Raw genomic sequence first — 12,839 nt, forward strand, 5'->3', positions numbered from 1 at the left:
TTTTTTAAAAATTATTGTTGGGTGGTGGTGGCGCATGCCTTTAGTCTCAGCACTCTGGAGGCAGAAGCAGGAGGATCTTTGAGTTCGAGACCAGACTGTGGTCTACAGAATGAGTTCCAAAGATGGCCAGAGGAAACCCTGTCTCAAAAAACCAAATAATAAATAAATAAATAAATCTTGAGATATTTTTTAGCTCAGTGGTGGAGCATGAGTTAATCATGCTTACGTGTGTGTGTGCCCACACGCATGTACCCACCCACCATTAATTAATTAATTAATTAATTAACTAATTAATTAATTTTTACATAGCAGTTCCTGTTCCCTCTCCCTTCTCTCCTCCCGCTTCCCCCACCTTCCTCCCACCCTACTCCCCATCCACTTCTTAGAGAGGATAAGGCCTCCCCTGGGAAGTCAGCTAAATCTGTCTATCACCTCCTTAAGGCAGGACCAAGGCCCTCTCCCCCACCCACACTGTGCCTAGGCTAAGCAAGTTATCGCTCCACAGACAATGGGCTCCACAAAGTCGGTTTATGCATTAGGGTTAGATCCTGGCCACACAGACTGCCCAAGCTACATCATTGTCACCTGCATTCAGGGGGCCTAGTTCAGTCCTGTGCAGGTTCCCCAGTTGTCAGTGCAGAGTCAGTGAGCTCCCACTAAACCAGTCACCTGATTCTGTGGGTTTCCCGTCATGGTCTTGACCCACTTGTTCATATTATCACTCCTCCCTCTCTTTCATTGCACTTCAGGAGCTCAGCCCAGTGACTGAAAAGGCTTAGTGGCTTCTTTAAGGGAGGGCTCTGGCTCTTTCAGGGGGCTGTGAGCAACATGTTACAAATTGCTTCATGGTGACATACACCCACTCTGTGACCCTGGAGCTGTGGCGGTGTGCATGGCTGTCAGAGGCAGTAAACATGGTTCCTCCATATTGAACTGGGCAGAGCCAACAGGCAAAACCACAGAGTTAGTCTTAGCCATGCCCATTTACCATTAAAAAAAAAAAGGTGTTCCTGGTCACAAAATGATTACAGATATACAATAAAGACAGATTCAGACAAAAATAAACCTCTGAACTGGTAATAGTATGTTTAAAAATGTACAGAGGCCTGGGAGAGATAAAAAAAATGGGCAGTTATAAAAATAATAAATGGTTTTAAAAAATAAAACAGAGTCTTTAAAGAGACAGCATCCAGACAGCCACAGATTAAAGGAGTAAAGAAAAATAAGCCATATAAAGATGAAAAATACACAGAGTCTGGATTATGCATATTACTAGGTTTGCTTTAAATTTTTTGACTATTAATGAGCTAAGTACAGAGAGACATTGTACAGGCTGCTAAGCTAAATCAACATATATATTTTAAAGGTATATTAACTTCAAAATTTGGGTCTAAGGATATCTTGCTTTGGAAAAGAGGTTCTGCTTTTGTTTCCACAGAGGATGAGATCCTGTGGAATCCAGACTAATCTAATGTGTTTTGATGGACCAAGATCATAAACCCCCCAAATACTTTGCCCAACAAAAAGCAAAAAGCAGTTTAGAGAAAACTATGCCCAAATTTCCAAATATTATTTATGAATGTTTATTTACATTTAAAGGGGAATATTATATAGAGATGAATACTTTGTATTTGTGTGGATCTTGGCCTACTGATACAAATTTAAGGCTGATTTTGTTATACATGTATTTCTGTTCTTGTTTAAGGTATTGTGTTTGTGCAGCTTATTTAAAAATGTAATATATAATTAAGAAACAGGTTAGTAGATAGTCATCTACTGTCAAACTTGTAGTCATGTTAGTTAGGTTTTCTAGATTTACAGATATACATTTTAGATGGGTAGATATTCTTCAAACCTTTCAAAGACTAACAGAATATGGGATTTAAACTGTTTTAAGAACTTAGACTTTTCTCAACAATGAGACATTATCTGTACCTGGAAACACCAATCTACTTCAAGAGGAAGATGGGCATCAAACAAAGAGGCTCCTTATGGAGTTGGTTAGCCATTTGGGCAAAAAACTGCTCTTACATGGACTGCTTATGGTATGCTGTAAAACCTGGGCATGTAGGACCCATAGAAAAATGACTGCTGAACTTGCCTAAAGGTGAGACAGTCCTTCAGAGTTTCTGCTTAATGAAAGAACTGCCAGGCATTTTCCAGGACACAGAAGAAAGCAACTGATAAACTTTGCCAATGCAAGACATAGGAGATCATCAAATTTCCTACTTCATGGAAAAGTCTGCCAGATACTATGGGCCTGTGGGCTGAAGGTGGATGCCCCAACGGTACAGATGAACTGTGGGTGACTGTCCAGGCAACAGGATGTCTCTGTCAATTCTAGAGTTTTGGAAGTTGCTTACAATACACTTCCTCTTTATTTAGGTAATATATCCTTCTGGAGTCTTTGATGGAGTTAAAGAAAGATAGTTATAAACAATAAATTAGATATAAAACTTTAGACTCACAAAGATAGGATAGATGATAGAATATTTTCCTTAATTTATCAAATGTGAATGGACTAAATATTGTAACTATAATTCTTGTTGATGCATGTTTTGTTAAATGTAATTTTACTATGTTAAAGTTATTTTTTTTCTTTTCATTCAGACAGAAAAGGGGAGGTGATGTGGGGGATTCCCCTCTGTATACCATTGGTTAATGAAGCTGCTTTGGGCCTATGGCAGTGCAGAATAGAGCCAGGCAGGAATTCCAAGCAGAGATAGAGGAGAAAAGAAGGCAGAGTCAGAGAGATGCCATGTAGCTATTGAAGAGAAAGTCACTAACCAGCAGCCAGAACCTCATGATGATTCACAGAATAATAGAAATGGGTTAATCTAAGATATAAGAGTCAGTTCATAAGAAGCCTAAGCTATTGACCAAGCAATGTTGTAATTAATATAGTTTCTGTGTAATTATTTTGGGTCTGGGTGGCTGGGAGCAAACAAGCCATCTCCTACTACATGGATCTCTAAATCTGCTTCCATTTGTTTCTGCATAAGGGTTCTAGCTTCTCTGCGGTTGTGGATTGTAGGCTGGTTATCCTTTGATTTATAATTTATATCTACTTATGAGTGAGTACATTCTATATTTGTCTTTCTGGGTCTGGGTTACCACATTCAGGATGTTTTTTTCTAGTTCTGTCCATTAGCCTGTAAATTTCAAGATGTCATTGTTTTTTACCGCTCCATTGTATACTCTATTGTATAAATGTAGCACATTTCTTTATCCATTCTTTGGTTGAGAAGCATCCAGGTTGCTTCCAGGTTCTAGCTACTACAAATGATGCTGCTATGAACATAGTTAAATAAATGTCCTTGTGGTTTGAGTGTGCATCTGTGGATAAATGCCCAAAAGTGCTATTGCTGGGTTTTGAGGTAGATTGATTGCTAGTTTTCTGAGAAACTGCCATACTGACTTCCAAAGCAACTGTACAAGTTTGCACTCCCACCAGCAATGGAGGAGTGCTCCCCTTACTCTATAACCTCTCCAAGATAAGCTGTCATTAATGTTAGCCATTCTGACAGGTGTAAGATGGTATCTCAGAGTTGTTTTGATTTGCATTTCCTGATGGCTAAGAACCTTGACTATTTCCTTAAGTGCCTTTCAGCCATTTGAGATTTCTCTGTTGAGAGTTCTCTGTTTAGATCTGCACCACATTTTTTAAATCGGATTATTTGGTATTTTGATGTCTAGTTTCTCGAGGTCTTTGTATATTTTGGAGATCAGTCCTCTGTCTGTTGATGGGTTGTGGGGTTGGTGAAGATCTTTTCTCATTTTGTAGGCTGCCATTTTGTCCTGTTATCTGTGTCCTTTGTCTTACAGAAGCTTCTCAGTTTCAGAAGGTCCCATTTATTAATTGTTTCCCTCAGTGTCTGTGCTATGTTCAGGAAGTGGTTTTCTGTGCCCATGTGTTCAAAGTTACTTTCCACTCTCTCTTCTATGAGGTTCAGTGTGGCTGGATTTATGTTGAATTATTTGATCCATTTGGATTTGAGTTTTGTGCATGGAGATATATTTGGATCTATTTACATTCTTCTTCTGCATGTTGATATCCAGTTATGCCAGCACCATTTGGTAAATATGTTTTCTATTTTCCATTGTATAATTTTAGCTTCTTTGTCAAAAATCAGGTGTTCATAGTGTGTGGAATAATATCAGGGTCTTCAATTTGATTCCATTGGGTCACCTGTCTGGTTTTTGCTAATACTAAGCTGTTATCATTACTATAGCCCTCTATAATGAGCTTAAAGTCAAGGATGGTGATGCCTCTGGAAGTTCCTTTATTGTACAGGATTATTTGGCTATCCTTGGATTTTTTTGTTTTTCCATATGAAGTTGGTCTGTGAAGAATTGTGCTGGGAATTGGATGGTTATTACATTGAATCTGTAGATTGCTCTTGGTATGATTGCCATTTTTATTATGTTTATTCTACCTATCCATGAACATGGGAGATCTTTCCATTTTCTGATATCCTCTTCATTTTTTTCTTTAAAGACTTAAAGTTCTGTCATATAGGTCTTTCACTTGTTTGGTTAGAGATTTCCAAAGATATTTTATGCTATTTGTGGCTATTGTGAAGGGTGATGTTTCTCTGATTTCTTTCTCAGCCCATTTATCATCTGTATGTAGGAGGGCTACTGATATTTTTTTAGTTGATCTTGTATCCTGCCACATTACTGAAAGTGTTTATCAGCTGTAGGAGTTCCCTGGTAGAATTTTGGGGATCACTTATATATACTATCTGTTAACTCGATAGTGTGGGATTTTTCTAGCTTCTTTATGTAGGCATTTAGTGATATGAACTTTCCTCTTAGCACTGCTTTCATTGTGTCTCATAAGTTTGGGTATGCTGTATAGTCTCTTTCACTGAATTTTAGGAAGTCTTTAATTTCTTTATTTCTTCCTTGACCCAGTGGTGATTCCATTGAGCATTGTTCAAATCCCATTTGTTTGTGGGCTTTCTGAAATTAGTATTGTTGTTGAATTCTAACTTTGAAGCTGTGGTCATTGGATAAGATACATGGGGTTATTTCACTTTTTTTTTTTAATCTGTTCAAGTTTGCTTTGCTACCAAGTATATGATCAGTTTTTGAGAAGATTCCATGAGGAATATTCTTATGAGGTGTATTCTTATGAAGTATATTCTTATATGTTTGAGTGGAATGTTCTATAGATGTCTGTTAAGTCCATTTGAGTCATAACATCTGTTGGTTCCCTTATTTCTCTGTTAATTTTCTGTCTGACTGACCTGTCCAGTGGTGAGAGTGGAGTGTTGAAGTTTCCCACTATTAGTTTGATTTAAGCTTTAGTAGTGTTTCTTTCACTGCTGTGGGATGATGGTCTGTATTCTGTTGATTATATTTTAAATAAATGCTGATTGGTCAGTAGCCAAGCAGGAAGTATAGGCGGGACAACCAGACAAGAAGTAGAGGCAGGTCAATAAGAACAGGAGAATTCTGGGAAGAAGAAAGTCCTAGTCTGCAGTCATGACCCAGCCACAGAAGAAGCAAGATGTGACTGCCTCACTGAATTAGGTACTGAACCATGTGGCTAACATAGACAAGAAAAATGGGCTAATATAAGTTATGAGTTAATAAGAAGTCTGAGCTAAAGGACCAATCAGTTTATAACTAATGGAGACCTCTGTGTGATTTCTTTGGAACTTAACAACTGTGGGAACTGGGCAGGACAGAAACCACGACAACATTTTGCAAATGTGGGTGCCCTTGTATTTGGCGCATAGATGTTCAGTATTGATGTTTCCTCTTGATGAATTTTTCCTGTGACAAATATGAAATGTCCTTCTTCACCTCTTTTGATTGATTTTTATTTGAAGTTTATTTTGTTAGATATTAGGATAGCTACACCAGCTTCTTTCTTAGGTCCATTTGATTAGAAAATCTTTTACCAATCCTTTATTCAGATGTAATGCCTGTCTTTGAGGTTGAGGCATGTTTCTTGTATGCAGCAGAAGGATGGTTTCTGTTTTCAGATCCAATCTGTTAGCCTGTGTCTTTCCATGGTCTCTTAGTGTCTGCATAACACCTGTCCAGATCTTCTGGCTTTCATTATTTCCACTGAGAAGTTGGGTGTAATTCTGATAGGTCTGCCTTTATGTTACATGGTCTTTTTCCTATGCAGCCCTTATTATTCTTTCTTTATTCTGTATGTTCAGTGTTTTGATTATTATGTGGTGAGGGGATGTTTTTTGGTTCAGACTATTTGGTGTTCTGTAAGCTTCTTGTATTTTCATAGGTATATCCTTAGGTTGGGAAATTTTTCTTCTATGATTTTTTTAAATTTATTTTCGGTGCCTTTGAGTTGAACTTCTTTTCTTTCTTCTATTCCTATTATTCTTAGGTTTAGACTTTTCATGGTGTCCCAGATTTACTAGATATTTTGGGTTAAGAACTTGTTGGATGAATCTGTTTCCTCTATCATATCTTCAACTCCTGAGATTCTCTTTTATATCTCGTGTATTCTGTTGTTTATGCTTACATTTGTGGTTCCTGATCATTTACCCAAATTTTTCATTTCCATAATTCCCTTTGTTTGTGTTTTCTTGATTGCTTCTATTTCAGTTTTCAAGTCTTGAACCATTTCTTTCACCTGTTAGATTGATTTTTCTTGCTTTTCTTTAAAGGGATTTGTTGATTTCTTCCAATTTTTTTGATTGTCTTCTCCTCAACTTCTTTAAGGGAATTTTTTTGTTTTCTCTTTAATGGCCTCAATCATAAATTGATAAATTTCATAAAGTTATTTTTATCTGCGTTGGGATGGTCAGGTCTGTTGTAGTACCACAAGTTTCTGGTGGCGCCGTATTGCTCTTTATGTTGTTGAATGTATTCTTACCTTATAATCTACCCATCTCTTTCTCCAATCTGTATAGGTGGAGCCTGTGTTTCAGGGGATCCCTCTTCTTCCAATTGGTATAGCTGGGGACTGGGGCTCTGTTGAACACTCTTCTAGGTGCAGTCAGGCCCAAGGCTCAGATGTTTGTTTCTCAAGGTGCAGGTGGGGCCATAGCTCTGGCGGTCACTCCTCCAGGTACATGTGGGACCACAGTTCCAATGATTGCTCATCGAGGAGTAGGCAGGTCTGAGGTTCCAATGATTGCTTCAGTGGTGGAGTATCTCATACAGAGAATGGTAGTGGCTGGTGGCTGGGACACAGGTGCTTTATTCCAGAGGAGCTTATGACAGCTTCTGGAAGCAGCTGCTGTCGTCACTCCCAGTGGTCACTTGACACTCCTGGCTGTCGCTCCTAGTTAGGGTTTCTTCTTCTTCTTTTTTAAAATTTATTGAGTATGTATACAGTGTTCTGCCTGCATGTGTCCCTGCAGGCCAGAAGAGGGCACCAGATTTCATTACAGGTGGTTGTGAGCCACCATATGGTTGCTGGGAACCTAGTTAGGGTTTTGATAGCTGATCCTGGCTTTACTTACAAGTAAGTGTCTGTCCTTTCTTTATTCCTGTGCTCACTTCTACTCAGAGTTCCAGGACTCAAGCTGTTGGGGCCTTGGCATTCCAGAACACTATTGAAATACTGTCATTGGGCTTTCCTTTGGGCTGCCAGCTCACAGATGGTGGTGGTTATGATGATGATGATGATAAGGCTGCAGCCCAACAATGGCTAGTTATAAATGGAAAGTCCCACAAGGCTGGGTGTCTCAGCTGGTCTGCTGGGATCTTAAAGAAGGAATAACTGTACTGACGGAGGTGAGGGCCAGCAGTCAAAGAACCCCACCCACCATTTTTTTATTGAAATAATTTACACATTAAAAAACTAATTGTTAAGGATGCTCAATTGTGCCACAAGGACATGTGCTCAACTATGTTCATAGCAACTTTGTTTGTCATAGCCAGAACCTGGAAACAACCTAAATGCCCCTTGACTGAAGAATGAATAAGGAAAATGTGGTACATTCACACAATGGAGTACTACGCAGCAGAAAAAAATAACGGCATCTTGAATTTTGCAGGAAAATGGATGGATCTAGAAAACATTATTTTGAGTGAGGTAACCCAGACACAGAAAGACAATTATCATATGTGCTCACTCATAGGTGGTTTTAAAACATAAAGCAAAGAAAGCCAGCCTACAAACCACAATCCCAAAGAACTTAGACAATAACGCGGACACTAAGAGAGACTTACATAGATCTAATCTTCATGGGAAGTAGAAAGTAGAAAAAGGCAAGATCTCCTGAGTAAATTGGGAGCATGGGGACCTTGGGGGAGAGCTGGAGGGAAAAGGGGGGAGGCAGGGAGGGGAGCAGAGAAAAATGTAAAGCTCAATAAATATCAATAAAAAATTAAAAACTAATTGTTTAAATTACACAGTTAAATAGACAATGTATATAACTCAGTCTACATGGAGGTGCATATCTACAATCCTGGTACTTGAGAGGCAAAGACAGGAGGACTGCTCTGATCTAAACAGAGAATTTGGGGCAGCCAGGGCTACAGATAAAGACTATGCCTCAAACAAACAAGCAAAAACACAACTCCAAAATTAAAAAACATCAGTACATAATTCAGTAGTTTATTGCATATACACAGTTGTTCTCCATCAGCACAATCTGAGTTTGGAAAATCTCCATAACCACAGAAAGAAATTCAAGGACTAGGGATGTAGCTGGTGATGAAGCACCTGCCCGTCTTTACAGGCCCAGGCTGACGCCAAACGCAAAGACACTCAACACTATCCCCAGTGAGCAATCACTGAACCACCCTAGGTTTACAGATCTGCCATGGGCTGGCAAGATGGATCACCGAGTCTGATGACCCGATTTTAGCCCTGGTACCACAGGGAGGACGGGGAGGACAACTCCTGACAGTTGTCCTCTGTTATGGAAACAAACAAGAGTAGGTTTGCCATTTCTGCAGATTCGGCTCAGTAGCTAGGACAAACAAGACAATGTTCATCCCCAGCATGGATCAAACAGAAAAGTCTTTAGTGTTTTGTCTGGATGTATGTATGTGTGCTGTGTGTGTGCCTGGTGCCCTCAGAGATCAGAAGAGGGCATCAGAACCCCTGGAATTGGAGTTACAGATGGTTATGAACCACCATATGGGTTCTGGGAATTGAACTTGGGTCCTCTGCAAGGGCAACAAAGTGCTCTTAACCCCTGAGTCATCTTTCTAGTCCTTGAACTAGCAATTCTTATGCCATACTTTAATTCTTGACACCTAGGTTCCGAATTCACTAAAGACAATAACATTAATCACAATGAGCCAAATGAGATGCTTTCTCCAGGAAGTGCGCTCTGTTCCTCAGCCGGAAACTTCTTACCTTATCTGGCGCATTCTTGCTTAGCATTAAAGGGAAGACCCGCTCATGCAGCCAGTGCTTCCGACTGTTGCTGTTACAGCCGTACAGGAAGATATTGTTCTTGCGACTGTGCCCATGGAAATCACAATACAAGAGAACCTCTCTTTCTTCCAGAAGTCTATTGAGAAACAGACATCCAAACTCAAGAAATTAAATCACTCTCTACCTGTGGTCCCAGAATCAGTCAATGGTAAACCAGTTCTCCCACATCTGTTCACAAAGGTGTGATTAGAAACTGGCATTGGTATCTTATCTGCTATGTGTTTGCCTATAGTGGAATGGAAGCTCTTTTAAGATGGGTGCTAGTATCCGATAGCTTCAAGCTGCTTCCACACAGGCTTGAAAAGTGCAAGCTAACTTATTACTTTATCTTCATTAGAAGCAAAATTTGGTGATATTAGGGGACTCAAATCCTGGAGTCAGAGATCCTATGTCCAAATAGTTATCCTGCTGCTTGTGAGCTCTGAGACTTTAAGTTATACCAAAGTTTTGGAACTCAATTTCCTTATTGCATGCAACAGAGGATATTGACCATGTGTTAGCCCATAGGGCTAGTGGGAACATTAAAAGGGCCAATGTGTAAAGTACTGATCATAGTATCTGTTACTTCCAACTTAAACACTGCTAGCTTCATTATGATTACAGTTTTATATGAATAGCAAAATTTCCCTGACCTTTTCCATCCAATTGTTTGAATTAAAAATGAAACAAGTGGCCGGGCATGGTGGAGCCCACCTTTAATTCTAGCACTCAGGAGGCAGAGGTAGGCAGATATCTGAGTTCAAGGCTAGTCTGGTCTACAGAGTGAGTTTTAGGACAATCAGGGTTACACAGAGAAACTCTGTCTCAAAAAGAAAGAAGAGGAGGAAGAGGAAGAGAAAGAAGTGAAGAAAAAGAAAAAAGAAGGAAGAGGAGGGAAGGAAGGAAAAAAGAAAGAGAGAGAGAGAGAGAGAGAGAGAGAGAGAGAGAGAGAGAGAGAGAACTGAACCCAGCATGGTGGCACAAGTCTTTAATCCCCGCAGAGGGAGACAAATCTGGTTTGAGGCCAGTCTGGTCTACATTCCACACCAGGCCCTGCATCAAACACAGACATGAAATAACTGGACTGGAGAGAGGGCTCGGTTGGAAAAGTGCTTCCTATGCAAACCCAAGGACCTGAGTTCAGATCCCATATAAATGCTGAACATGGTGGTGAGTGCCTAAAACCTCAACATGGAGAAGATGGTTGAAGAGGTATACAGATCCCAGGGGCTCGATAGCCAGTCAGTGCAACCACTGATTCAGTGAGACATTCTGTCTCACAAGATAAGATGAAATTGAGAACATAGCTCAATGACGGAGTGCTTGCCTTGCATGTGTTAAGCCTTAAATTCAATTCCAGAGGGGTGGGGGAGGCAAGTGAAATGGTTGATATCGAAGGGACTAGCCCACTCTAGCATGTGGCTTTGGCAGGCCTCTCTCTCCTCCCCAGTTCCCTGTGTTGCTAAAAACCATTAGATTACATTCCTAGAGCTAGCTACCAAGGTAGTTATGTGGGGCCTGAGAAGGAACCCCTGCTATGCGGGGGGGGGGGGGTCTCCTTCAGATATGCTGATGCATGCCTCATGTTCTTTTAAAGATCTGATGTGATTTAAATGTCTAAAAATGTACCCATAGTCCAAGACTCTCCAAAGCCATACCATCCTCCTCCTAGATAGGAGTAGCTGGTATTGAGGCTCATAGCATTCACAGAATTATCAGCAAAGAGGTCTCACCTTTTGATCATGTTCTTGGTGTACCAAATGCAAGGGAAAGAATCCTTAAGAACGGTTTTATAATGTCTGTTCAAGTCCCTTCCAGCCAATGAACACCGGTAATTCCCCACGATCACTCCATCTGGATTTAGCATGGGAATCACCTTGAAGACAAAAATATCCCTGAGGAGCTGGGCATCTGGGGAGTTGCCAAGGATGAAGTCCAAAAATCCTCTCATGATCCAGGAGCCATTACTTTCTCCAGGGTGGACTCTGGCACTCAACACCACAGCTTTCTTTGTAGCTGCCTCCTGAGGGGTCCTGGATGGACTGGTGATGGTGAGCAAGTAGACCGTGTTCCCAGCTAGGCTCCTGCATAGAGCTCGGAGCTTGCAGAACTGAGACTGGATGGGGTTGTTTGCGATCGACAAGAGATAGCATTGCAAGTCAGTGTAAGTATAAGGGTAAAAGTGTGCAAAGAAGCAAGTGTCCTGGTCATGCGGAAACTGAAGGGTCCAGGTGAGACAGTAGAAGGGCTGCTGCCCATCACCCGTGTTGTTCTTGTAGTACTTGATTTCCTGGCCTTCTCTCCTCCAGCCAACATTGTAGGTGGCAGCATCCAGCTGAGAGTACATAAGAGGTTTCATGCCCACCGCATACAGGCTCTTGGGCTTCAGCAAGTTCACAATGGTGAAGCGGTAGGTGACGTCTTTTCTGGTATTCTGAACTCTAAAGTAAAACCACTGGGTGTGTTTGTCTGTGTAGAGGTCAGTTCGCAAGGTGAGTTCGTACTCATAGACGCCTCTGCAATGAAAAGAAAAAAATGTTCTATACCCCATCACCTTCCCCTCAAAGCAAACCCAGGGCAACATTGTTTTCTCCTTGTGAAGATGGACCGGCGGCAGCTGCCTCCACAGCAATTGTGGCGGCAGCTGCCTCCACAGCAATTGTGTCCTTTCCGGTTTACCCACTCCTCTGAATCACATAAGAAACTGGTGAAACTTGCAAAAGGAAACTTTGTGTGGGATTGAGGAGAAAGTTTCCAGTCTCTCTGTGAGCTGTACATACTTACAATCCAGACACTTGGGAGGCTGAGGTAGGAGGATCATAATTTGCAAGCCATCCTGGGCTATACAGAGATTTGAGGCTAGCCTGGGTTATCTAGGCTTTTTAAAGTTAGGGAAATCTTGTTTGAGCAAAGGGGTCAAGACCATGATGGTGATACCCACAGAAACTACTGAGAGCTCACTGACTCTGGACTCACAGTGGGAGAACCTACATAGGAGCAAACTAGGCCAACTGAATGTGGGGGGCAGTTGTGAGGCTTGAGCAGGCTGTGGGGCCACTGGCAGTGGGACCAGGATTCATCCCTAGTGCTTGAACTGGCGTCTAGGAGCACATTCTCTTTGGAGGGACACCTTGCTCAGCCTGGATATAAGGAGGAGGGCCTTGGTCTTGCCTGGAAGTGAAGTGTCAGACTTTGTTGACTCCCCAGGGGAAGTCTTACCCTTTTTGAGGAGTGGATGGGGAGATGGGGTGGAGGGAAGGTGGAGGAAGCGGGAGGAGGGGAAGGAGTGGGAACAGGGATAGTCATGTAAAATGAGAAAAGATTGTATTTAAGAATTCTTATATAGCCGGGCGGTGGTGGCGCACACCTTTAATCCCAGCACTCGGGAGGCAGAGGCAGGCGGATCTCTGTGAGTTTGAGACCAGCCTGGTCTACAAGAGCTAGTTCCAGGACAGGCTCCAAAACCACAGAGAAACCCTGT

The 12,839-nt window shown here is 41.4% G+C and overlaps 1 protein-coding gene across 9 annotated transcripts in view; it reads right to left on the reverse strand.

Annotated features, from left to right (window-relative positions):
- Positions 1–12,839, reverse strand: part of Agbl2 (AGBL carboxypeptidase 2) — a 60,895-nt gene that overhangs the window by 23,989 nt on the left and 24,067 nt on the right. For all 9 annotated transcript variants that reach the window (XR_007589020.1, XM_050124307.1, XM_050124308.1 and 6 more), the window contains 2 exons: positions 11,092–11,874; positions 9,299–9,455 (listed from right to left, as the gene is read on the reverse strand). Coding sequence is in view for 8 of the 9 variants with exons in the window: in XM_050124307.1 (XP_049980264.1) it covers positions 9,299–9,455; positions 11,092–11,874 (940 nt within the window). In the remaining variant the exon portion in view is untranslated. The remainder of the gene's footprint in view (positions 1–9,298; positions 9,456–11,091; positions 11,875–12,839) is intronic.

Source organism: Alexandromys fortis, unplaced genomic scaffold (assembly GCF_014885135.2).
Source record: "Alexandromys fortis isolate MF-2015 unplaced genomic scaffold, M_Fortis_MF-2015_v1.1 scaffold_222, whole genome shotgun sequence".
Lineage (NCBI taxonomy): Eukaryota > Metazoa > Chordata > Mammalia > Rodentia > Cricetidae > Alexandromys > Alexandromys fortis.